Source organism: Poecilia reticulata, chromosome 14, assembly GCF_904066995.2.
Source record: "Poecilia reticulata chromosome 14, P_reticulata-male-v2, whole genome shotgun sequence".
NCBI lineage: Eukaryota > Metazoa > Chordata > Actinopteri > Cyprinodontiformes > Poeciliidae > Poecilia > Poecilia reticulata.
The window spans coordinates 1934529-1959653 of record NC_088843.1 but is presented as its reverse complement, the minus strand read 5'-3'; the positions used below and the strand labels follow the sequence as shown (position 1 = coordinate 1959653).

Below are 25125 nucleotides of genomic sequence, written 5' to 3'. Positions count from 1 at the left end.
AACGTAACACCATTTATCTGTGTTAGAGCTGTTTGGTGTTTCTCTTGCGCTGGAGATGGTGGGTAAGTTCGCTTTCACGACCGGGGCCTCCCTGATGTTCGCCTACACCACAGAGCTTTACCCAACATCCCTGAGGAACACCGCGACAGGGACAACCACCACAGTTTCCAGGACTGGAAGTTGCATCAGTCCTTTTCTGTTAAGTCTTGGTGAGGAAATGAGAGTTTGAACCCTTAGAAATACCTGAATCGAAAGAATCTATGAGTGCCAACTCTTCTCTCTTGTTCTTCTCAGGTGGATACTTCAGCTATTTGCCTTATGTGACTATTGGCTCCCTGGGAGCTGCTACTGCCTTTGTTGCTCTTTTGCTTCCAGAGACTTTTAAGCAACCGCTGCCTGAAACCCTTCAACAAATGCATGAAAGACAAAGGTATGTATGTAGTCAGGTTTTTTCCTAATTTAAACTGTTTCTAAATTATTTAGTAAGTATTTAAGAAGTGATGTAACTCTATCAGGTTTGCACGTTACACTGACAGTTTTTTTTAATTGAAATGTTGAATTTTAAACCAAAATAATACAAAACACAAAGGCAACATTTTCATTTCTTTAGATTCAAAAGTTGACATGACCTTATTATTTGTAGATCTGCCTTTAAACTGCATGACTTGGGTTTGCTTCTAGCAGACAATAGTTTGATGGAAAGTTGTGCACTTCCTTGTTGTGAATTTACCTTTTGGACATATAAAAAAGCTGTGACTTCATCTCAGCTTTAATAAACTGATTACAAGCGAACCGGACTAACCGCCTTAAACGTAGTTACTTAATGTCAAAAGGAAGAAAAATATGCAAATATCTGGTTTCAACTGTATTTCAGTCAGTTCTTCCACACAAGAATACAGTGCAGCTTACAGCTTACTGTAACGTGCAGGATCTATAATCCTCAAACCAAACTGACAGGCAAGCAGATGCATAAACACACACTGAAAAAAAATAACAAAATTGCTTTTTTATTTAGATATTTGTAACTTAACAAATTTGCATCACACTCAGTCGATAATATGTAATGATGACAATCAACCAGTGGATGGCGCTGGAGCACAGGGTGTGATGTAAACAACTATTGGCTGCTCCACCTCTAAATGTTGGCTGCAATTTTGTCTGCAAACTTTCACAGAAACGTGTGTGTGTGTGTGTGTGTAGGTGTGTGTGTGTGCGTGTGTGCGTGCGTGCGTGCGTGCGTGCGGGTGTGTGTGTGTGTGCGTGTGTGTGTAGGTGTGTGTGTGTGTGTGTGCGTGCGTGCGTATGCGTGCGTTTGTTTGTAATTCCTTGTGGGGACGATTTTCATGACACATACTACGTTGTGGGAACCAATTGCTCCTTGTGGGGACCCAAGCCTGGTCCCCACAAGGGGGTCAGGGGTTAGAGTTAGGACTAAGTTGTGAATGGAGTACGGTGAATTCAGCTTGCTTTTGCTCACTTGTCTTGTTTTTCCACCACAGGTCCAAATGTCCCTGCATCCAAAAAACTGAAGCCTCAGAACCAGTCGTGTTACCAGACAGTCCTCTGTGACTGAGTGTTGCTGGTTCAGCTTTAAATTCAGGTTGTTTTTTTTTACATTTCCTTCCTCAATAGTTTTATTGCTGTTTATGTTAAACAAAAGTTTCTGTGTCTTAAAATTTGTGAACTTAAGGAAACGTCATCCTCAGTTCTCCCTGAGTTCATCACTACAACATATTCAGTTGGGTTCTCTATGTATGTGAAGAAAGAGAGGAGAAAGGGTTTAGAAAGGACTGTTCTTTTGTCTTTTTTAACAAAAGTGTCTAGTGCAACCTCAGAATTAGAAGACTCTTTAAGTAAACCCATTGTTTATGTATAGAACAGCAGATTTCCGTAACCTGAATCTGTTATTTTACATCTTTTCTGTGCAGTTTTTACTCCACAGAATTTACAGCTGTCTGGCTGGAGACTTTTCTTCAGCAGCGTTTTCCTCTGCCTCAGTGTTGGTGAGGACGTAAGGTCTTTTCCGGCAACATCTGGAAGATAAAATGAATGCGTGTTTGTTCAGTCAGATTACTGACACTGATATTTAAATAATAATAGTTACAAAAGACCTGCTGGAAACTTAAATCAGCATTTCGTAAAACCTCTCTATGAAGCTTGAATTGCAATAAAATGGTGGACAATGTAACTTTTTGAGTTACAGTTGTCTCAAACCTGAAGTCATCCCTGGTGCTTATGCATGTTTCTCTGTCACACCTCTTCCTTCCACTTAACTTTCTGGACAAGCTGCTTTTTCAGAGCAAAGATTTTTTTGTTTCTGATCTTCCAAAGAGGTGTAAAAGTGCCACCTCTAACATTGTTTGTTTTCCAGTTCCTTTTCTACATCATTAAACTTTCTGCAGTCTGTCTGGACTGCCTCAAGTTGTTAGTAATCTGAATGCTTGTAAATAAATGATTTACCTTCTTCATGCATAGTTTTAGGATGTCTTATACAGAGCAATACAGAGAACTGATCTTTTCTTATTCCTTTCTGTAATAAATATTTTTGTGTCTTTATTTTTGGCCTGTTTAAAAAACAAGAAACTGCAAGACATGTCAAAAATGTGACAGTATTCTTTCAAACTCATTTGAGTTTTTATTGTTTTGTATTATTATACCATACTGAGAGCTGAGTGCTAAACATTTCCCTGAGGCATGGATGGGTGGATATGTTTAAGAATGTTTCAAGTTTCACTTGAACACTTGTTAAGCAAGTAGAAGCAGTTTTAGTTCCTGCTACTTCCCAACACCTAAAGTGTTTGTGCATGTGAAATTTAAAGCTCATAGCTTTATACACAAAAATAAAACAAATATTTTAGTAAAGAAAAATCTGCTTTTTTAAATTGATTTAGCATCTAAATGTAGAGTCATAGATGTACAGGAGGATTTTTTACCCAGGAAACCTTTGCATTTGGCTGATGGTGTCAGGCAGCGGCATCCCAAAGCTCTCAGGGAGGAGCAGACTCAGCAGTCCAGTCAAAACTGTGAGGCTTCCCACTATGATGTATGGCAGAGACACAGAGTAGGTTCCTGTGGTGTAACATCAGAGGAGAGAATATTTAAAAACTAATGTAAAACAGCATATCTCTACTAACATAAAGTGTGTCAGCTCAGGTACTTTTATTTCTCGCAGGGCTTTTTTTTTAAACTAAATGTGTAATTTTTCTTCCAGGTTGCAAAGAAACACAGTTTAGATTAAGACAAAATGGACCAAAAATGTGTCTGTGAAGGTCGATCTGCCTTCACAGACACATTTTATTCACAGCCAACCTGGAGGTTTGAATGAAACAGTTACACATCTGATTAAAAGTAACTGTTATGAAGGGATGAAGCTGAACTCCAGCTTTAATGTTGAAGTTGAAGCAGCTCACACACCTTCTGCAGGTGCAGCCCCAGAATTTGTCTGATGAGTTACAGCTGTGGGCCTCATAAGTCATAAATTCAGAGGAAAGCTGCAGGAGAAAGACAGTGAACGAACACAGCCTTCTGAATGAAACCACGTTATTAAAACAACTGATTTAGTTTTCCACTCAATAGAGCGATGCATGAATCTGATGGAGGACTGAGATGACAGCCGTCTTCCATTCAGTGAAACAGCAGGTGAGCAAGACATGTCAATGTGTCTTTTTCCAAAAGAACCAACTGAGCTTTGAGTATTCTGCTCTTCTTGTCCAGTTTGTCACTTTCACTACAATCTTATTTAAGTTTAATGCTAAATATGTGAGGCACATAACTAGCATTAAATTAGTTATGTGGCTCTAATGTAATGCTAGTTAAATTAGAGCCACATAACATTAATATTAATTATATTAATAAGATATTATTAATGTTGTTCATTAATATTATCTTAAAAATCTCTGACACCTTCACAGAACAGCTGGAAATGTGTAAATAGGTGAACTCTGTTTACAATTAAATGAATTATTAGATTTTATTCAGGACTTAAGATCAAAGAAGGTTGAATCCACATGTACACTTAAAAATGTGATGAATAAAATATTTTTAAGCCCCATAGTTTTGACCTTCCATAATAAGGCAAAGTTCGAGGCATCTTAACTCAAGGATTAGTTATTTTGTTTTGCTCAAAGGCTCAGGGAATATGATAGTACTTACGTAAGTAAATGAAGTATGGAGCAATAATGCTGCCAATTCTGGAGGCCGTGGAGCAGGCGCCCACAGCCGTGTTCCTCAGCACAGTGGGGTACAGCTCTGCTGTGTAGGCGTACGCAACGGCAAAGGCAGTGGACACCGCAAACTTCCCCAACATCTCAAACGTTATGGACAGAGCAGCCAGGTCTGCAGGAAATTAAATATAAATTAAATATAAAACTGGTCAAACCCTGACGCAGTAAGCTTAATGTAGATGTACACGCTGTGACGTCGTACGTCCTGGTATGAACTGTATGATGAATATAAAGAATCCTCCTATAAAAAGTGCAGAGAAATGGCTGAGTCGTCTGGAACACCAGCGGAACATGACCCACGACAAAGTGTAGGCTGGGATCTCGATCACAGCAGACAGGAAACAGTTGAGGAACGGATTTCCATGGAGGTTCGCCGTGTTCAGGGAGAGAGTGTAGTAGGCGATGGTGAGGGTGTTCCTGTTGGAAGCACAAATCATTTAGGTTTTTAACTACAAAATAAAGTAATGATGAAAAATGTCTGTACTTTGGGATTGGAAGTATTGTGAGGTGTGCCAGGAATTGAGAATTCAGTGAAGAGGGACACAATGGATGAAAATGTTTAGGAAAGCAAAGTATTAAGAAAGGTTGGGAAAACTCAAAGATGATATTTGAGGATGAGGATTTATGTTTTAGCAAGAATTATCAAGAACGCTGCAGATTTTACTAACTGTTTTTAAAGAAAGGTTGGGTCCTGAATGGATCTCAAAGTTGTGGCCCGTTGGGGCCCGGGGTCTTTTAATGACAACTAATCTATACATGCAGAGAAATAAAAGCAAATCTCTGCCATATTAACACTTTTTAATCATCTGGAACCAGCGATGATAACTGGTAATAACTGTGTGGATTATGTTGTAAATATGGAGATTTCAGGTTTTTTGCACCTGACTTTGTCTCATTTCCTTTTAATTTCCTACACATAGTTTAGTTTAAATACTTTTATTGTCTTTGTAGGATTACTTGGGTAACAAAGTAACTGAGTGTTGAGAACTAGAGTTTATGACTAAATGAAGAATTAAATAACTAACAAAAGCAAAGTTCTACATGTATGTTTTTTATGATTCGCAAGTTTTAAGGGTAAAAGGATTAAATGTAGACCAACAGGTTTGAAGGTTTGACGGTCTGGTTATTTATGCTCAACGTTGGAAAAAGGAAATGGTGTTGAGAAACAAAATGGTGATGGGAGTCGAGCTGTTTCCTGTCGTTATTGTGCAGGATATTATATCTTGTTGACAATTTGCCTGACTTGTAACTGAAGGAAAACTATAGCAGCTTCACTACAGTTGAGCCGCAACAGGTGGAGAACGTCCAGAAGTACCACTGTGTTCATTTATTTGCTAGCAGCCAGAAAAAAAGAAGCTAAGGGACTTTATAATGCCTATTCAAAGTTCTGTAACTTCAAAAAGTCCTGGTTACTATTTAGACTGAAGCAGAGAAACATCTAAAGGTTTCAGGACTGAATTAGCTGAAGACGCCTAAAGTTCTGTCTTACAAGATGGTGAAGGAATATTGTGAAAGAAGAGCACACGCCGCTGAGGCTGCTGTCGGTTCATAAAAGTATAAAACAACGAGCCGTTCCAGGATCAAACGCGTAAAAGCTTGTTGTGTTATGAGTCAAAACCAGATTTGCATCTTTGCCACAGGCATCAAGACAATTAGGTGTGTTTATTTTCAACTGACTGAGGTGCATTGAGTTTAACGCTTTAAGAGACAAACTGGTTCTGTGCATGCAAGACTGAGTTTAGTTTTAATTTTTGTCTGTTTAAAGGAATCATGTCAAACTCCTTTAAGATGAGGAGTTTGAGATGCAGGACAAGGCCTGCATCTAAACGTTGCACTTTTAGATGTTTCTCTGCTTCAGCGCCTGGCTCCATCATTAGCTCTGCAGAGGCTGACTGCATGCTAGTGAAGCAATTCAGACATTTAATTCAAGTGTGTAGAACAACAGACACAAATACAAGTCGCAGGACTTCTGCCTTCAAGCAGTGCAGTTTGAGATGACAGGTGTAAAGTGTACTAGGTCTACATGTGTAGTTGCTAAGCAACATGTCAGCTGAGAAAATGTGAGACTAACCAGACCAGCCACAGCGTGACGGAGAGCCATCGGATGTTTGGAGAACGAAGAAGGTCACAGATGTTGTGCACTCTCGTCTCTACAGTCCTGCTTTCATTCTGTGAGAAAGCAGGAACAACAAATGTTTGGAAAGTAGCAATGACATTAATTAGAGTGATTGATTAGCAGTCTTGGCAACTTTCATACCTCCACATTTGGCACACCTGCAGTAGTTGCAGGTTGGACTTTTTACAAGTCTGTTTTTCCCACAGCTTGAACAATCAGAAGCAATTCTACAACATCTTGTTTTTGCATCTTCCTTAAGAACAAAAAGTACTTAGAATATGCACTAACTAATTTTTATCAAACAAACTCCTGGAACCTGCTGAGTATTTTTATAAGAAGGAAAATGCAGGCCCAGTGTCTGCACAGATAATATTATATATAATATTCATTATTTACTAATTATTCCTTTTTCAGCTTTAGACACGATGCTGAGACCAGGCAGGAAATATTTTCTAACGGCAAAGTTTCTCAGCTACAAAAATAATTTCCTTCTTAACATGCAGTGACTAATAAACTATTGGTTTGCTTTAAAACTTGTAAAGAACTGTGTTGTTGCTGTGGGTTCACCTGTAAACATTTTAAAAATATTGCAATATTCCAAATTGCAACCTGTGTCCTACATTTAATTTTTTCCAATTTCCCCATTATAACCAAAACATTCATATGTTTTAATTGGATTTTATGTAATAAACAAATAAAGTATCATGTGTGAATTAGAAGAAAAAGGAGGCATGGTTAACGCATTTTTAAATCTATTTTTTTTTTAATTATCTGAAAATTTTAATTTGCTTTCTTTCCTTCTTCATTTAAACAGATTATAACCTAAAACTTCAGTTACAACCATGTGTGGACTGGTCATCAGGCGTACTGGACAAATGTCTGGTGGGCGTTAAAGGGTCAAACTCATAACGTCACAACAAAAATAAGATGAATCATTTTCATCAGCCATGACAGCATTGGTTGATTTTTCTTGAAGGACATCTTATAGTCCTCAGCTTGTTCTGCATGTCTCCTCTGACAGAGGTTATAAACTTTGCAATCTGAGCTGATGAGTTGGAGAGATAAAGAGTGATGGGTGGTCAGGTGGAAGTAGGAAAGCTACAGGAAAAAAGCTTAAAACGTGTCTGAGGCAGAGACCAGCAACCAGCAGCTCCGGAGCTGCAAATGACTCTTTGGACTTTTCACAACGGCTCTTTGTTACTCCAAACCAACTGACAGCATTCAGCCGGGTGTCAAACCTTCACATTTTGTATAAATAACCATGATGTGCTGGCATGGCTACAAAGGGCAGTGCCAGTCCAGCTTGGGTTACAAAGTATTCACTTTGAGTGAATAAAGTAACATGTGGCTGTAACTGGACAAAATGTCTGCAGTACTGTATATACAGGAATACAAAAGCCAAATATTACAGCTTACCTACAAAATGTAGCAGGACTTATCCAGAGGGATTGAACTCTAAAGCTGTTTGGTTGTGGAGTTCACATAGTGCAGGTGTTGGTGGGTGTTTAATGCTCTGACCTTTAGAGGTCTAAAGATGACAGGAGGAGATTCAACCCTGTTCATCTTGGCAGCGTTCCGGATGATGACCTCGGCTTCCTTGACTCTGCCCTGGGAAAGCAACCAGCGAGGCGACTCTGGGATGAACCTGACTCGTTTTGCAACATGGTGGACAGAAGATGAGAGAAAATGAAGACTTCAGTGATGATGCACAGCTGTTATGGTAGGAAGCATCATATACAAACACTAGCAGAAAACATTCATTTAGGAATCGGTCATGTTTCTGTTCCAAGCAGCCATTTTAACCTTTGAATAATAGAAAATACATTTAATATTTTTCCAATTACTGCACCTTGGTATTTGCATTTGTTGAGGTGACTGAGTTTTTGTGAATGATGCAGTTCCACATCACAGTTAAAGTATTTTATGTTTATGCTGCACTTTTGCTCAACACTGATAGTTTAAACATGTTTAATTGTATCAATAATTGAAATGAAAATCACACCTGTTCATGTGATAACTCATTAAATATCGTGGCAGAGACGGATGTAAACAGTTACATGAAACATATTCATAATTCAGCCTTCAAATGATTATGAACATGGATGGACTAGAAAACGGGAAGCTTCGCATTTAGACTTCTTTGTTTCGCTACAACAAATTAATGAAACATTTATTTTTCCAACCTTTCCTCCAACCAGCTGCTATATTTCTTAAACATGACACATCTAGCTTTAGTTGTTGTCCCATACCTCCAAATCCTACAAACATGTTCTCGTATAGTTTCTGCCATAAAAGTATCGTTAAAAAGTTGCCAACCTGGTTTTTAATTGTCTATCATTCAGAGGTTAAAACAGAAAAAACCTTTTGTTAAACAAGCAGTAGAACTGGATTGAGGGGGAAATCCCTGAAGGAAATCTAGAAATCATATTTTAGAATGAGCTGCAACTGCCAAATAACATCCAAGACAGAAAGAAATCTGAAACAAATCTTCCATGAAAAGAAAATCGACTTGATACGTACCAGAAGAGGGGCAAACAAACGCAGCCGGTCAACATGAAGCCCACCTGAAGCATCCTCCAGTCTCTCACAAAGAATGCAAACAAGGGTAGGAGTGTGTAGCCCACCGCGAACGAAAGACACACACCAGCAGTGGAGAAAAAAGTTCGGACCTGGGGACCTAAAATTTCTGCTCCTGAACACAAAAATATTTATAAGAAGGTTAAGTTTAAATCTGTTTGGGGGATTGTTGTGCACACAGGAACTGACATACCTAGAACAAATGCAACCAGGTAATTGGAAATTTGTGCCACTGCAAGAAGAAAATACAAAACGACAAACATGATCCAGCTTGAAGAGAAAACCTGAATCAGTGTTGTGACTACTTGCAGTCCTATGGTACCAAACATCACCATTTTCCTCCCAAATCTGAAATTAACACAAAGCAGAGAGAGGTTAGTGAACAATTAGTTACATCCTGTTGCATTACTGTAGTGAAAGCCAAACCCTTGTTCTACGTTTTGTTCTGGACCCTCGACTACTGAGAAATGATTACTTGCTGTAGGGATGAAATCTGTTGAAATTTTAAATGATTAGATCTGATTTTATCCAATAGCTAACATAATGAGCCAGCTTGACCAGAGATCTGAAGCTTACTGGAAATGGGATATCACCACAGACATGCCGAGGCAAACATCATCTTTCTCACCCATAAAATGTCAGACTTCAATTACTTTCTCCACTGCTGTTGCTGAATTACAACCATAAGCAGACTACAACTCCAAAACCGAAAACTGACGCCATTATTCTACTCTCACTCTGTTCGCTGATTGTCCTGGTTGAAATTCCACCAAAGAAATCAAATTCAATGGGAGAAATCAAAGATGAAGCTCTGAAGGGGGATGAGAAGTAATGGTTTCATAGAACTTTTGACTTGCATGAAGTTTACCTAAATATTTTCTAGAGTATACATTTTAAAAAACTGTATTTTTTAAATGTAAAAAACCAGAACAGAGATTGCCTCGGGTTAAGTTCAGTTCTTGTAACAAAATATTTAGTCTGCAACCTGTCGGAGAGCTGTCCTGAAACGAAGGAGCCAGCAAGAATGCCAGCGAAAAACAAAGAAGAAGTGAGAGGCTTCTTCCAGCTTTGGTCACACACCAGGTTCCACTGTCAAATAAACACAAATAAGTTCAATTCAGGTCAGTAATTTACAAAAAGGACGAAACAGTAGCATTACCAAATCAGTTAATGGAGTTAATATTGGCCTTTACCCAATTTTATGATAACTTTAAGTGCCCTAATGTACTTTTGGTTTATCCATTTGTGGACCAAAACTGTTGGTCCACAAATTTCCCAGGAAATGTTGGTCATAGATTTGATAGGAGGGGTATCAACTTTTTTATTATTTTTTAGAACTTGACTTGTTGTCACAGCTGAGTGCAAATATCTTCATTAACAATTTCTTTGTTGCATGTTTGGTCGTTCTTATCCTTCACAGAATGGGACTTTTGGGTGTTCATGATACAGACTCGTTCTCATGCAAAGAAAATTATAATTAATTGGTTATAAATATATAAAAACTGTCAACCTTGCATAATGGATTTGGTTGTGTTTTGCAGGGGATCTTTATAACCAAAATTTAAAAGTCTTCCTGTATGTGAACCTGGACAAAATCCAGCATCCCTTAATCCACCCACCTCAGAGACGATGGTATTAGTATACACACTGTGGTCAAACTCCCATCCGTCCAGGCAGCCTTCTTTCGGCACATTGGACAGATTAACGTCCAATCCGGGCAGAAAGCCTCTCTCCGAGTAATTTAATAAATTCTCCACTTTGTATCTGGAGCACTTGCTGGGCACCAAAGCGCCGTCGCGGCTCGCATCCTCCTCCAGCGGGATGCTGCTGTTCCTCCACGCCGCGCTGAGGTTCAGGTGCGCGGGCAGCGCGCAGCGGTGGTCCGGCGTGTCGGCCAGAAACACCATAGACAGCGCAGTGAGTCCATTAGGGATGAAGCTCAGGCACAGGAGGAAAAAGATCCGCCGCTGGAAACGTCCCCATTCTCCCAGGAAAGATGTTGCCGCCTCATAGTCAGTGATTTTGCTGGTGTCAGAAGCTGCAGCGGGCATTTCGAGGCAGAATCCGGCGCATGGATGAATGTGCAGGTTGGGGATTTCTCTGGTTGTGGTTCATTTCCTGCTGTGAATCCGTCCAACCCACAACTCGCTGTGACAAGATTTGAGGTGTTTTTTGTTTTGTGCTTTTCCTTTGAAAACAACTAATTAGCTTCTGATGGGAGTAATTTGTCCTTGATTACGGTGTATCCATAAACTGACACGAAAAGCATTTCATTTGTTGCGTCCCTGGAAATTAAGTTTTAGAGTTTTGCTTTTTAATCAACACCCAAAATTTCTCCAACTTTAACCTAAATAACTTTTTTTTATAGAATTCATTTTCTACCAGACAGCAAATATATGTATCTGCTTTCCCACACTGGCTTTTGAAGAATGTGTGACTTTAAGACCTGGTGCAGTGTGACCTTTTTTTAAACTCTTCTGACTGAATGGAAGAATCGTTTAGATTTGTTTTCCACCATAGAAGATGCCATTAAATTATATTTAATGATTTATGGTCCAGGCTGGGTTAATCTGGGTATAATGCAGCCTGTTTCAGATCAGGTGTTTCTACTCTGGGCAGTGGATGTTTACCCAGGTGCCATTCATTAACATAACTTGACAGCAAATCTAAAATGAGCTTTTCTTCTCTAATCATAGTATATTTCAAACGGTGTGAGACTTCCATGCTCTTGCATGTTTTTTAAATTAGGACAACCTAGAAAAATAGAGCATCCACAGAACTGCTGCTGCCTATAGAAAGTGACATCTTCATCACCAGGTTTGTAAGACTTACTGAGGGTTTTGTTACAAAATTAATATTTTTGTGTAAACAGACCTAAAAGGAGTCCCAATGTGCCTTCATGCTGCTACTTTCCTCTTTTATTTATGTTTTGTTAGAGTATGTAGGTGGAGGTGATTCATCTGGGAACCATAAGCTTTGGAAATGCAATTGTTTAACTCGGCTCCTATTTTAATTTCTCCTTCTTTTCTCTATTCAAGTTACATTTCTGTCCATTTAATTTCTGTTTTATTTCAAGTAAGTTTAAACTTGCAACTGATAAAAGAAACACACCCAACATCAGTAAATTCATGAACAAGTTGTACAGTGGGGCTTCGGTGCAATCTTCACATTATCTTTAAATGAAATAAAAACACAGATAAACATACTTTTATCTTAGAAAGAAATCCAAAATATGTGAAAAAAATGTCAGCGTGACATACTGCTAGAAATCCATTAATGGAGCTTCATTAGTGGTGTGGTGGTACTCTTATTACGTTTAGTTTCAGCAACCAGTCACTGGCTTAAAGGTCAGCTTTTCTAATGCCATGATAATTATCTGAAGGAGGAAAGAATCACAACTACTAGGTCACCTGAAACTTAACAGACCTCAGCAAGTTAAAGTTTAACTGCAAATCCAATCACACAACGGGCCAGCTGTATGGTTTGGGATATAAATGTTACTTAGTAAAGGGTTTAATGTCTTTGCACAAAGAGGAGTGTCTTTTAGTTGGATTCAAAAAAGAGCCTAAACAAAAGACCAAGGAGCCGTGGCTTACACGTTGTTCAATAACAGAAGCTGTGTGGTGACCCTGAACAGAAGATACAGTAGGCATTCAGTCTGAAATACTGTGTCAAGGCTGCTAAAATAGGTCAGGAGTAAAAGTCTGCTTTATTTTTTTCATGTTTAAAAATGTCTGTAATTTTACACCCAAAAGGTTTGTTGTAGTTAGACACATATTTAAACTTTATTTGTCTCTCTCTGGGCTGCACAGTGGCGCAGTTGGTAGAGCTGTTGCCTTGCAGCAAGAAGGTTCTGGGTTCAATTCCCGGCCTGGGGTCTTTCTGCATGGAGTTTGCATGTTCTCCCTGTGCATGGTGGGTTTTGTCCGGGTACTCCGGTTTCCTCCCACAATCCAAAAACGTGACTGTCAGGTTAATTGGTCTCTCCAAATTGCCCCTAGGTGTGAGTGTGTGTGTGCATGGTTGTGTGTCTCTGTGTTGCCCTGCGAAAGACTGGCGACCTGTCCAGGGTGACCCTGCCTCTCGCCCGGAACGTTAGCTGGAGAGGCACCAGCAACCCTCCCGAACCCACTGAGGGACAAGGCTGTAAGAAAATGGATGGATGTCTCTCTCTGCTCCTTGTAGATTCTTCTGATGCTTGAGTTGAAGGCCAACTTGCAGCTACTCTGCAAGAGCAACAAGTTGGCTACAATGGCACATTTCTGTCCCTGAGCTTTTAGCACCCTCTGGTGGAATCTAGAGGAAATGTTTTTAATCTGGTGAAACGCCATTAACAGACCGGAGACTCTGATGCTGTGAAAAGTAATATAAACTAGTTTGTAACTCTAATGTTTCTCTTATTTACTTGGTACATAATGACTTCTACTTCAAACTTTATATTTGCATCTATCCTTCTGAATAAAATAAACTGTCCAGCAGCACATCTGAGATATTCTTACTTTAAGCTACAATTTAAAGAGGTGTAACTAGGAAATGTGTAGCAGGCCAGTTGGAATCTGACGTTCATGGTTGAAAGTCAGCTGTGAAGGAAAAGCTTAGCAGTTACAAGTAGAGATTGATTGCATTAAGATCTTTTCTATGAATATTATCAAATTTGTTTGGGTGAAAATAAGGTCTTTTACGTTTCAACATACATGCATTTTTATTTTTTGCATCTGCTCAATATTTGAAATTTTAGCAAAATATTTCAAAAACAATGTCCATGCTTTAATAATTCAGAAATTCAAACTATTGACAAGAATATAAATTTAAACGTGGAAACTAACGCTGAAAAAAACCCAGCTGCCTTTTCACTGTCACTGCATGGAGCCTCTATGATGCATTGCTTAAGATTTCTTTACCTTAAACCAGTTTAAATGATTGGTGCAGTGTTGAACTGTTTTGGAAAGTCTTCCTGTTAAAGGGAAGTTTTGCTTTTTGGAAAGTCTGCCCTGTATTGATGTGGCCCAAATGAAAATGAGTTTGACACTCCTGCTCTAGGGAGCAGAAATCGGGTTCTCATCGTTTCGTCCACATATGTTTGCTAACCTGCATCGCCCTCTGACGGTAGCGTAGATTAAAGCCTTTCTGTCTTAAAATAATTCTCTGCCTTTAAAATCAGGTGAAGAGCAGACCCAAGGTTTTAAAATGAGAAATGCAAATGTTATTGTCTTGGAGTAATTTTAGTGCTCAGCATGGATCCAGCAGCAATGGGTCGCCTTCACTCCCCACTGGGATTCTCCTTCTCCCTGTTTGGACCATTTCCGACGGCCCACAGCAACCGCGCTGATCCCAGTCTTCATCTAATCATCACTATTAGATTCTCGTCAAATTCTCACATTTTTACATTTTATCACCTGGACTTAAGACCAATTTGATGACCTGCTTACCTAAAAAAAATGACAAAGAGCATTTTGACCTGTCAGTGGTCAAAATGCTTCACCACCCATACTCACAGGTCAATATGTAACTTTAAAGCACAGTCATAATCAAACTAACATCAAAAATAAGGAAAGTCATTACAACTCAGTCAAATGTACATTTTTGAATCAGTTTCAAAAATGCATGATTTATTAGAGAACCGCTAAAAAGGACAGGTTCATGTGACTCTGTTATCAAATCAGAAATTATTTAGACAATCTGACAATTTCACAGTGTTGTATGTAAAACCAAAATTTAAGGTAAAAACTGTAACTTGTATTTGAGTAACTTTACTTTCTAAACTGTTTATTCTGCTACATCATTTTCAGTTTATCAACTATGAAGTTGTATTAATGTAGAGAAATGGTAACAATGACGCACAGCAGAGAACGGTGCAGGTATGTTAATGGTGTTCATGGAAATGTTGGACAAAGAATCATTCAAAAATGTTTTTTTCTGTTTGGTTCCCAGATCAGATGGATTTTCTCATTTCTGCACTTCATGGCTGCTGATTGATTTGAGGGCGGCTCTTCTTGACCAGAGACCTTCCTTCCCCAGCTTTTTCCTCATCTTTAGTGTTTGGTGTCTTCTGACAACATCTGGAGAAACATAAACAGGTAAGTGGTCATTTCACCCATGACTCTCTTTAACCGGTTTCAGCACATCTGCATCCATCACACACATGCTGCCAATTAATCTACATGAAGGACTGACTCATTATCTGAGCTTTCTTTGAAGGCATAGTTCTACTAGCATACGTACATTTCCGAAATCAAAGTAAATAAAAGAAATACTGCACCAAGTACTCTGGTGTTTACCAGGGTAAAGCAATTTTTTAATGAGCCTAACTGACCTAAAACACAAAACTCATAAAAAAAGAAAAACAAACATTTATTTTCAGAGTGTGTAAATGTCTGGTTTTAACTGTCGATGGGAAGAGAGCTGCAGTTCTCTCATTAGCTTCATGTTGACAGCTAATGCTATGATCAATTTATATGTATATTGACAAAACTAATTAAAAAAACATACTTTACAGCACGAAAACACTTTCAAAATCACAAATGAGCTTTTTGCTGAGGGGCCTCGCTTGATTATTCATTATTCTAAAGTCAGTTTCTGTTGCTGGTCTAGTTTTACAGGAAGAGCTCCAACATGATGAGTGTCAGGTTGACAAGATCAGGCCTGGAGGCCTGGAGGGTCAGTCTTACCCGGGGAACTGCTGCATGTGGCTGATTGTGTCCGGCAGCGGCATTCCAAAGCTCTCAGGCAGCAGGAGGCTCAGCAACCCCGCCACAGCGGTCAGGCTTCCCATTAGGATGTAAGGCAGGGAGACCGAATAGGTTCCTGTGTTGCAACATCAAACGGAGGAGAAAGGATGGTGAAAAACAGCCTTGTCTACAATCAATGGACTGTTCAGCTGCTGTAAACAACAAGACAAACAAGTCAGACAGTTACACAGAGCTTTTGTCTGCAAGTGACTGGTTGATGGTGTATTTCTGCCTTGGGCTCCTCTTGGATGTAATATGTGGTTTCCTCCTGGATTACAAAGATTTTAAAGCACAGCAGGTGGCGTTACACAGATACGTCCTCAATTCTAGCGCCCTGCATTTATCTCCATCCATTATCTACAGCTGCTTATCCCTGTAGGGTCAGTAAAGCTGGTGGCCACATCCAGAGACAGACACACACACTCACCCCTATCGGCATCTAACATGTTTGTGGACTGTGGGCTAAAGCGTTAGCATCCTATAAAAACCAAAACATAAACGTGAAGAAAATGTAAATTCCCCACAGAAACCAAACCACAATCTGAGCTTCCGACCTTCTTTCTGCAAGTCGGTAACGACGAGCTCTGGAGGTTTAGTTCTGCCGTTCTTACCGTTCTGCTGACTGAATGGTGATGAGTGTCAGGATCTTGGGTTGTTTTTGGATTTTGGGCTCATAGTTTTGATTATTATCCGTTTGCTTCAGCTTCCTTGTGTCTTTGTTTTCAGTCTTAGTTGATCCAGTTATATTTCGTTTATTTATTTCTTGTGCTTTAGTTATTCTTTGCTTTCGTTAGATTTGTTTTCCATGTTCTCCTGTTTGTTTACTCTCCCTCGTCCCTTGTGCCTTTCTCTCTCTCTCCCTTCAGCCTGCGTTCTGCACTGCAAAAATACAAAAAGTAATATAATCCAGTTTCTAGTGTACATATCTTAGTACACTTGAAATAAAACAAAACTTACTTACAAGTAACTTTTAAACAAGTTATAAGAGCTTGTTTTAAGTCAATATTCCCTTAATATTTTTGAAAGATCTCCAGTTCCATTGCAGATTATGTCACTTAATTCATTTTTCCCCTGTTACAAGTGAAATAATCTACCAATGGAACTAGAACTTTTTTGTTATATTAAGGAATTATTTACTTACAAGTGCCTAAATCTTGCTTGTTATTTGAAAGTTAGTTTTGTCTTTTTTTCAAGTGCACTAAGATATTTGAAGTAAAAATACTTGATAAGATGTAGTTTTTTGCAGTGTGCTCTCTCCCCTCACACCTGACACCTGTTAGCCAATCAGCTCAGGTCTATTGCTCCAGCATTCACCCTCCCAGTATTTAGCTGCCTCTCTTCCACCTCCTCTTCCTCCTCCTCCTCCTTGTTCTTCTTCTTCTTCTTCATTTGCATCATGTTCCCTGGATCCCTGCAGCCTCCTCCCAGTTTTTTGTAAGTTTTTTTGTATTTTCAATTAAAACTCTTTTTCTTTATCTCCTGGTTGTTGACCTGCATTTTGGTTCCTTCCATCATAATAAGATAAACTTTGTCATCCAGTCTTTTTGTTTGAACTATTTCTGACTGCAGATGTAGGAAAGTTCGATCACCCAGGTTTTCACTTGCTCTCATTTCAAGACTGATGAACATAAACACACATTTGGTTTACATGAATGCCAAGTTTTTATTTTCCCAGTTTGAAGAATGCCTTTGTGCCACATAGTCATTCCCCAGAAACACAAATTTGGAAGTTGCTACTTAAAATTACAGCTAAAAACATATTTATTCAAAGGTCTTTTAACATGTTGACACCTGAAAATACTAATAAAAACTGGAAGGGTGTTTTAAGAAGGCAAGAGAGATCAGGAGAAAATCATAAAAACTTGGTGTGATCACGTGAACTGACCATTATGTGGATACATGTATTAGTTCTTAACTGATTAACCTAACAAAGCAAAAGAAGATGGCAGACTTACGTAAATAGATGAAAAATGGAGCAATAATGCTGCCAATTCTGGAGGCCATGGAGCAGGTGCCGACAGCCGTGTTCCTCAGCACAGTGGGGTACAGCTCTGCTGTGTAGGCGTACGCAACGGCAAAGGCAGTGGACACCGCAAACTTCCCCAACATCTCAAACGTTATGGACAGAGCAGCCAGGTCTGCAGCGAATAAAACATGAATTTAATCAGAGTTTATACAACAAAACATGATAAAACTGTGTAAACGGTGATGTCATACGTGCTGGTACGAGCTGTATGATGAGTAGAAACAACCCTCCTGAGGAGAGTGATGAGAAAACACTCAGCCGTCTGGAACACCAGCGAAACATAACCCAGGACAGAACGTAGGCTGGCATCTCCATCAGGGCGGACAGGAAGCAGTTGAAGTAGGCGTTTCCGTTCAGGTTTGCCGTGTTCAGGGAAAGGGCAAAGTAGGCGATGGTGATGGTGTTCCTGAAGCATAAATACAAAAATATTAAATCTTTTATGTGTTAGAATATTTTAGTATTTGTTGAATGCATAATTGCATTTTAAACCAGCTGTAATGTTTCCACTGCAAGTTGCTTTTTTATTTTCTACCTTAGAAATATTCATCCATTCCAACAAATGTGGTTTGTAACTGTCACTCACAACCACATCTTATACATTATTATGTGATATTTACAAAGTTGGGCTGCACAGTGGCGCAGTTGGTAGAGTTGTTGCCTTGCAGCAAGAAGGTTCTGGGTTCGATTCCCGGCCCCGGTCTTTATGCATGGAGTTTGCATGTTCTCCCTGTGCATGGTGGGTTTTCTCCTGGTACTCCAGTTTCCTCCCACAGTCCAAAAACATGACTGTCAGGTTAATTGGCCTCTCCAAATTGCCCTTAGGTGTGAGTGTGTGTGTGCATGGTTGTGTGTCTCTGTGTTGCCCTGCGACAGACTGGCGACCTGTCCAGGGTGACCCCCGCCTCTCGCCCGGCACGCCAGCTGGAGATAGGCACCAGCACCTCCCGTCCCCACTGAGGGACAAGGGTGTAAGAAAATGGATGGATGGATAGATTTACAAAGTTCTACTTAAACCATTTCATATTTTGACAAATCCTAAACATGAAAAATCTTTTGTTATGCTCTATGTTAGGTAAAAAGTCTTGTATTTGTACAAATTATTCCATGAAAACTTGTAGTTTGAAACATGGTTCCTAGTAACACTGTGTGTCCTGTTGATCCACTCGGGACACACACTGCATCCATGCTGTGTAATTGCATAAATCCTGGTTTTCATCATGGCGGCTGCTGCACAGGACTTGACGTGTCTTTGATGTTCACAAAAAGGCTCTGAAGTTTACTTTAGACGACACATGAACAAAAGGCGACACATGGAAGGACTGTGTGCATGTGCAGAACTGTATCTAATCGAAGTGTGTGTGTGTCTATCTAACTGTAGTGTGTGTGTGTGTGTGTGTGAGTGTGTGTGCGTGCGTGTTCCTTGTGTGTGTGTGGAATGTGGAGGCCCACTGGGACTGCATGGACTCACCAGATCACCCACAGCGTGATCGAGATCCAGCGGATGTTTGGAGAACGGAGCAGGTCACAGATGTTGCAGGGCCTCCTCTCCTCGGCCTTCACTCTGTTCTGTGGAGCAGCGGAGCATGAAGAACAACAACAGACATCTAATTAACAAGCTGAGACATCAGCCCAGAGGTACTGTAGCGACGCTGAGGCTTTTGAGTTCGCTGCCACTTGCTGAGGGAACTTGTAGTTTCTACCAGCTTTGTACATCCAGAGGCCAAAACCTTTTTTTCTTCAGTCAGTTGTGAAAAGCAGGCTTCAATCCTTGCCAGTGATTCTCCAGTTAATTTTAATCTGGGCTTTGACTGGGCCCTTTTGCTACTATATAATGCAGTGATCGGCATCTTTACATTGTTGTTCTGCCTGTAATTGTCAGCCCATTGTTCTCCTGACAGGTAAACCTCTAACCTGCTTCGTTAGGTTGGGAAATTGTCTCCTATTCAGCTTCATCTGTCAAAGAATAAAATCTGATCAATTAAATAAAAGTATCCCCACAGGATGATGTTGCCATTACCGTGTTTCCAGTGGGGATGGTTTTTGTTTGTTTCCAGTTTATCATTTCTTTGCTTTCCAGATTGTTTTGTTCCACACATTTCAATGTTCCTTCAGGTTTCTTACTCTTCACATTTATCCACTGGATTTTGTGGTTATAATGTTTTCAAGGCAAGTTGAACATTTTATGCTGCATGTATTTTTGCAAGACAGAAATCCAAATGTAGAGGATAAAAACTGCAACAAAGGGAACAATGTTCCCTTATTGTTTAAAGAACATTGTTGTTTATGTTCCTTTAATAAGAAGAAGCTAATTCCTGAATACATTTTGCTTCCAAGAACACATAAAAACTGAAAATATATTTATATATATTTACATCCATATAACTAATCTAAGTAGTTTCATTCTTGATACTCCAGAGGCTGTTGAGAAATTGACAAATGTGTCTTTACAAAATATTTAGGCTGTAGGAAACTGCAGTAGATGTTTTAATTTCTCTAATGAAGGATGTTCTCACCTGTAAAGAGCTAAAGATGACTGTTGGAGGCTCAATATTGTTCATTTTAGCTGCATTTCTGAGTATGGCCTCGGCTTCTTCTGTTCTCCCTTGAGAGAGCAGCCATCGAGGAGACTCTGGAATGAACCTGCAACAGAGTCAACAAGACAAAGGCTAAATTATTTTAGAGATTAGTGATGAATCTAAATCAATCTGAGCACAAAATTAAATGCAAGAGAATGTATTTCAGAGCCTGATGCAGCAGAACGGCTCTGCAGACACAGTGACAGCAGCTTCATAGACTTCCGTTGTGGAGATATTTTTGTTCAACATTAAAAAATCACATTGATGTCCTTTCTTTCTTTTTTCAAAGTTATTCCAACAGATGACTGTAGTAATATTTGCAATATAACTGGCCAGTTTGTCAAATGTTTTCATAAACACTGAAATAATGTTTTCATAACCCATATGCCCCCATACAGAATGACCTCTTTTAGAAATGAGACTCTAAACCTACCAACTTTGGATGCTTTGCTTTCTTAATCCAACAAGTAAAAACACTTGAAAGTACAAATCCAACATGGAAAAACATCCTGAAAATTCATTCATACTTTTACAGATACTTGTAAATGTATTCTGACCCCTTGAATCTCTTTTTGCATTTTGATGATGCAACCCCAAACCAAAACCATCTTCAAATAAAAGTCTAAAGTGCTGAATGCATTTTCATACCTCTTTTCATCTGACACCCCTGCAGCTAATTGATTTCAGAAGTGAAATAACTAGCAAATGTAGCAACTCTGTCATTTAGTTCAGTATAAATGATGCTGAAATTATTATTTATTCCACAAATGGTAGACCAGCTGAAAATTGTTGACGTGTTCAGTACTTATTTTACCCACCGTCACGTTTGAACAGCACCTGGTGTACTGGTCCATTAATGATCTGAAACGGAGAATGGTGCAACCACAAACACGCCAAGACCTGTTGCTTATCTGAACTGAAATCTGTACCTCAGGGGATTAATCTTATTAAGGCATAACAGAAAATGTTATGCCTTCTAAAAATGTCTTTTGAAGTGTGCAAAAAAGCTAAAATATGTTAAATTGGCAGTCAGTAACAAACCATGCAGATGACACGGCAAACGCATAAAAAACGTTGCGTTGGCCAGATAATAAGGAATTCTTCTGGTAAACATTTAAAATGGTAAAAAACCAGCAATCCACATCACTAAAAGAGCATTCCTGAAACATGGTGGAAGTGGCATCATGCTGCGGGGATGCTGGTCAGAGTTGATTGAAAGATGGATTGCAAAAGACTTGAAACTGGAGCAGATATTCACATAGCAGTAACTATACAGCTTGAGCAGCAAAACATGTGTATGAGTTAAAGCATTGCTTCTCAATTCCAGTCCTCAGGCCCCCCTACCCTGCATGTTTTAGGTGTTTCCCTTCTGCTACACACCAGAATTGTATCTCTGGGTGATTAACAGGCTTCTGCAGTACTTGATGGTCAGGCAATCATCTGAATCAGCTGTTCTGGAATAGAGGCTCATCTAAAACATGCAGAGCAGGAGGGCAGTGAGGACCGGAATGGAGAAGCACTGAGTTAAAGTAACCCAGTCAATGTGCCAAAAGTTGAAAACTGATATCCACAAATGCTCTGCTGATGGAGTGGCTTTTTTTTTTTTTACAAAGAATAATGCAGAAGGACGTCAGTCACTAGACATACAAACCTACTAGAGGCATAACAAAGAGACTCATGGCTGCAGAAACTGGTTCTACAAGGTGTTCACTTAGTGCGGCTGAGTACATGAACACGGCACATTTTACGATTCTTTTTTAGAAAGAAAATCCCAAAAGAACAAACTGACACTTGTTGAAAAAAGTTTAGGGATATAAAAACAATTGAGACCACTGTAAATGCATAAAAGGTTCAAAAATATTTTTTTAGTTTTAAGTATTCACAATTAATTCAATGGTAATGCAATAACCTTTACTAACTACATAATTTATTTCAAAAGGAAAATCTGAACATAAAACATTGTAAAAAACTAATAGATAATTGAATGTAGGACGGATCCAGTAGATTGTCATAATCAGATCGTGAATGGAAATGACAGATTTCATGTAAAGCATCTTTGATTGTCCTAATAAAGCCTCATTTCAGAAAAACCTAAAGGTATTGTAAGTAAATTGTCAAACTCAAACTTCGTAAGAAAGCGGACACAGACATGGCAACATACACCCACCTACCACCAGAGAGGCATACACAGGCAGCTGGGTATCACCAGGGCCAGCAGCAGCTTCCTCCAGTCGGTGATGAAGAACGCAAACAGCGGCAGAAGCATGTAGCCCACACCAAAGAACAGGCAGACCGCAGCCGTGGAGAAAACTGTTCGGGTACGAGGGCCCAGAACCTCCATCCCTCAAAGCAAGGTCATTACACACAAATCTCAGTCACATTCGTTAAACTGGGTTTAAGTAATAATGAGTCATTTGGAAACATTTGAGCTGATTTACCTAAAACAAATGCAACAATATAATTTGAAACTTGGCCCATGCCCACAATAAAATACAAAGCACAGAAAACGATCCAGCTTGGAGAGAACACTTGAATGAACCTGGAGACCGCCTGCAGGGCGATGGTGGCAAACATCACAATCTTCCTCCCAAACCTGAAATTAACATTCAGCATTAATTAATTGGGAAGTAAACAGATTGAATAAAGTGAGGACATGACAAAAAGTCAGTCAATAGACAAATTGACTCTCAAAACACATATTTTCAGCTGTAGACATGAAAACTTGGTGAAAATAAAGTTACATTTATACTAACTGCACAAAGATTTTCTTCTAAGGTGCATTTTTGGGAAGCTAAATAAACTTTACAATATTTACAATATTGTGAGGATATTATAAATATCCTCTCAATAAGAAGATTGACTTTTAAACTGTGATTTGGGTTGAACACTTTATGTATCCTGTTCTAAGCCTCCTACAGTAGATGAATGGATTTTGCTCCATTCATCCAAATAAAACTGGTATAGCTCAGTTTGTACACACCGCCTTGATCACATATTTGCAAAATGTCTCTTGGCTCTTCCCACTTTCCTGAAATCTTTCAACATTTGTCAGGGATGGATTTTTGCTTTCTGTTAGTTACACTTGACTGAACGAGTTAGTTACACTTCAAGTTGCTCGTTTTACTGTGAAAAATACTCTAACAGTTTCAGACAGCAACTTCACGATGTGTCCTGCTGCTGTTTGTAGATTTATCTTCAACACCTATCATGCTCATCTCTGGGACAGGAACCCATTGTTTTCTGAATTTCCCCTCTGTGGGACAATAAGGAATATTTCTAATTTCCTGAACTGAATGATTTCAGTTCAGAAAATCGTTCAGTTCAAAGAATAGAACTGAACGATTCTATTCTTTTACATCAAAAGATCTGGACTTGTGGAGGTTCACTCTTCTCTTGGTGATAACTTATTTGTCTTGTGTGTGTTTAGTCTTAGCTCATGTTGAGCTAAGACTTGACTCGGGTGTTTCATTGTTGAAAGTTTGTGACTGATTGACAGAACAGCATCTTGTCTTGTCAAACAGAAGATATTGTCTTGAGTGTTGGGTAAAGTTCTGTACAATGATTCTCTTAGTCAAAGGTTAAAGATGCAGTGATCAGGTTTTCCTGAGAACTGAGGATTTTTCCTTAAAATCTAACCTGATGGGTCCAATTTTGACAACTTCCACAATTTTGTAAAACATAAGAGGGAAAAAATAAGCTTCAGGTAATTTAATAGTCAAAAAAATGTTATTGTATGTAGTGAGTTAATGCATTTATAGACCAAATATGGGCATTAAGATTTCCTGCATTTAACGAACAGGACTGACCAGTCAAAGAAATCTTGCCTGCTTCAGGATTTTTTAGTTATTTATGTGAGTGCATCACCCTAAGCTTCCCTTCTGTATTCATGGAGAACCAATAGGATACAAAATGATTCATGATTCATCTTTCTCTAAAACTACAAACAGGTCCACCACCTGTCAGAGAGTTGTCCAGAAATTAATGAGCCAGTGAAAACACCACAGAAGAAGATGGAAGACGTCAGTGGGCTCTTCCAACTTTCACCACACACCAGGTTCCACTGCACAGGAAAATAAAAAAATGTGGAAACAAGCAGGATAGATTAGATCAGGAAATCATGCACAGATAAAATACACATTAAGAAAAAAAATTAAATAGGTTTAATAAAAATGATAGTTTGAAAATGCATAACACACAAATATTTGTCAAATGTAGCTAAAAAGGTCTAACTTTTGAGAATATTTGAACAACTACCATATTTTTTAACTATACTAATAAAATTGGATTTCCATAAGTAACCTCATTATAAGATGAAGTAATCTGGTAGGTTTCTATTGCACTGTATTTCCACTGGCATCAGTAGCATCATCCGATGAGTCGGAAGCTGAACCCACCTCAGAGACGATGGTATTAGTATACATGCTGCGGTCAAACTCCCATCCGTCCAGGCAGCCTTCTTTGGGCACATTAGACAGATTAACGTCCGCTCCAGGCAGCAAACCTCTCTCCGAGTAATTTAATAAATTCTCCACTTTGTATCTGGAGCACTTGCTGGGCACCAAAGCGCCGTCGCGGCTCGCATCCTCCTCCAGCGGGATGCTGCTGTTCCTCCACGCCGCGCTGAGGTTCAGGTGCGCGGGCAGCGCGCAGCGGTGGTCCGGCGTGTCGGCCAGAAACACGATGGAGAAGGCGGTGAGTCCATTAGGGACGACGCTCAGGCTGAGGAGGAAAAAGACCCGCCGCTGGAAACGTCCCCATTCTCCCAGGAAGGCGGTCGCCGCCTCGTAAGCAGTGGCTTTGTTGGCGGCGGAAGACTCCGGCAGCATGTTGGATTTGGGAAACGGCGGAATGAATGAAGTCCGGGGTTTTCTGAGGCTGT

The 25125-nt window shown here is 39.5% G+C and overlaps 3 protein-coding genes and 1 long non-coding RNA gene across 6 annotated transcripts in view; 2 read left to right on the top strand and 2 right to left on the bottom strand.

Annotated features, from left to right (window-relative positions):
- LOC103475338 (organic cation/carnitine transporter 2-like) overlaps window positions 1-2556 on the top strand; it is a 14128-nt gene extending 11572 nt beyond the window's left edge. For all 3 annotated transcript variants that reach the window (XM_081615460.1, XM_008426892.3, XM_008426891.3), the window contains 3 exons: window positions 27-209; window positions 295-430; window positions 1500-2556. In XM_081615460.1, the coding sequence (XP_081471586.1) occupies window positions 27-209; window positions 295-430; window positions 1500-1569 (389 nt within the window). In that variant the 3' untranslated portion in view covers window positions 1570-2556. The remainder of the gene's footprint in view (window positions 1-26; window positions 210-294; window positions 431-1499) is intronic.
- LOC108166895 (organic cation/carnitine transporter 2-like) lies at window positions 992-11070 on the bottom strand. Its single transcript, XM_081615459.1, has 10 exons — window positions 10536-11070; window positions 9902-10005; window positions 9110-9264; window positions 8860-9031; window positions 7858-7984; window positions 6295-6392; window positions 4426-4640; window positions 4153-4335; window positions 2934-3069; window positions 992-2033 (listed from the first exon to the last, which is right to left on the bottom strand). The coding sequence occupies exons 1-10, from the start codon at window positions 10965-10967 to the stop codon at window positions 1946-1948; spliced, it is 1710 nt and encodes a 569-aa protein (XP_081471585.1). The 5' UTR covers window positions 10968-11070; the 3' UTR covers window positions 992-1945.
- LOC145554822 (uncharacterized) lies at window positions 7963-17126 on the top strand. The gene is made up of 3 exons (XR_014090829.1): window positions 7963-8059; window positions 14848-14993; window positions 15508-17126. It is a non-coding gene; the product is annotated as an uncharacterized LOC145554822 (long non-coding RNA).
- Window positions 14482-25125, bottom strand: LOC103475336 (solute carrier family 22 member 4-like). Its single transcript, XM_008426885.3, has 10 exons — window positions 24641-25125; window positions 24203-24306; window positions 22685-22839; window positions 22418-22589; window positions 20184-20310; window positions 19139-19236; window positions 17862-18076; window positions 17600-17782; window positions 15585-15720; window positions 14482-14975 (listed from the first exon to the last, which is right to left on the bottom strand). The coding sequence occupies exons 1-10, from the start codon at window positions 25070-25072 to the stop codon at window positions 14876-14878; spliced, it is 1722 nt and encodes a 573-aa protein (XP_008425107.1). The 5' UTR covers window positions 25073-25125; the 3' UTR covers window positions 14482-14875.

Bases quoted from the DNA above. Each gene is read 5' to 3' on its own strand.
- LOC103475336 (XM_008426885.3), bottom strand. From the start codon at position 25,072: ATGCTGCCGGAGTCTTCCGCCGCCAACAAAGCCACTGCTTACGAGGCG. The intron at 22,840-24,202 runs GTGGTGGACCTG...TGTTAATTTCAG, and splicing joins TCTGGACAACTCTCTGACAG to GTTTGGGAGGAAGATTGTGA. The intron at 22,590-22,684 runs GTAAATCAGCTC...CCTTGCTTTGAG, and splicing joins TATTGTTGCATTTGTTTTAG to GGATGGAGGTTCTGGGCCCT.
- LOC108166895 (XM_081615459.1), bottom strand. From the start codon at position 10,967: ATGCCCGCTGCAGCTTCTGACACCAGCAAAATCACTGACTATGAGGCG. The intron at 6,393-7,857 runs GTCAGAGCATTA...GCTTTCTCACAG, and splicing joins TCATCTTTAGACCTCTAAAG to AATGAAAGCAGGACTGTAGA. The intron at 2,034-2,933 runs GTAAAAAATCCT...TTTATCTTCCAG, and splicing joins CAAATGCAAAGGTTTCCTGG to ATGTTGCCGGAAAAGACCTT.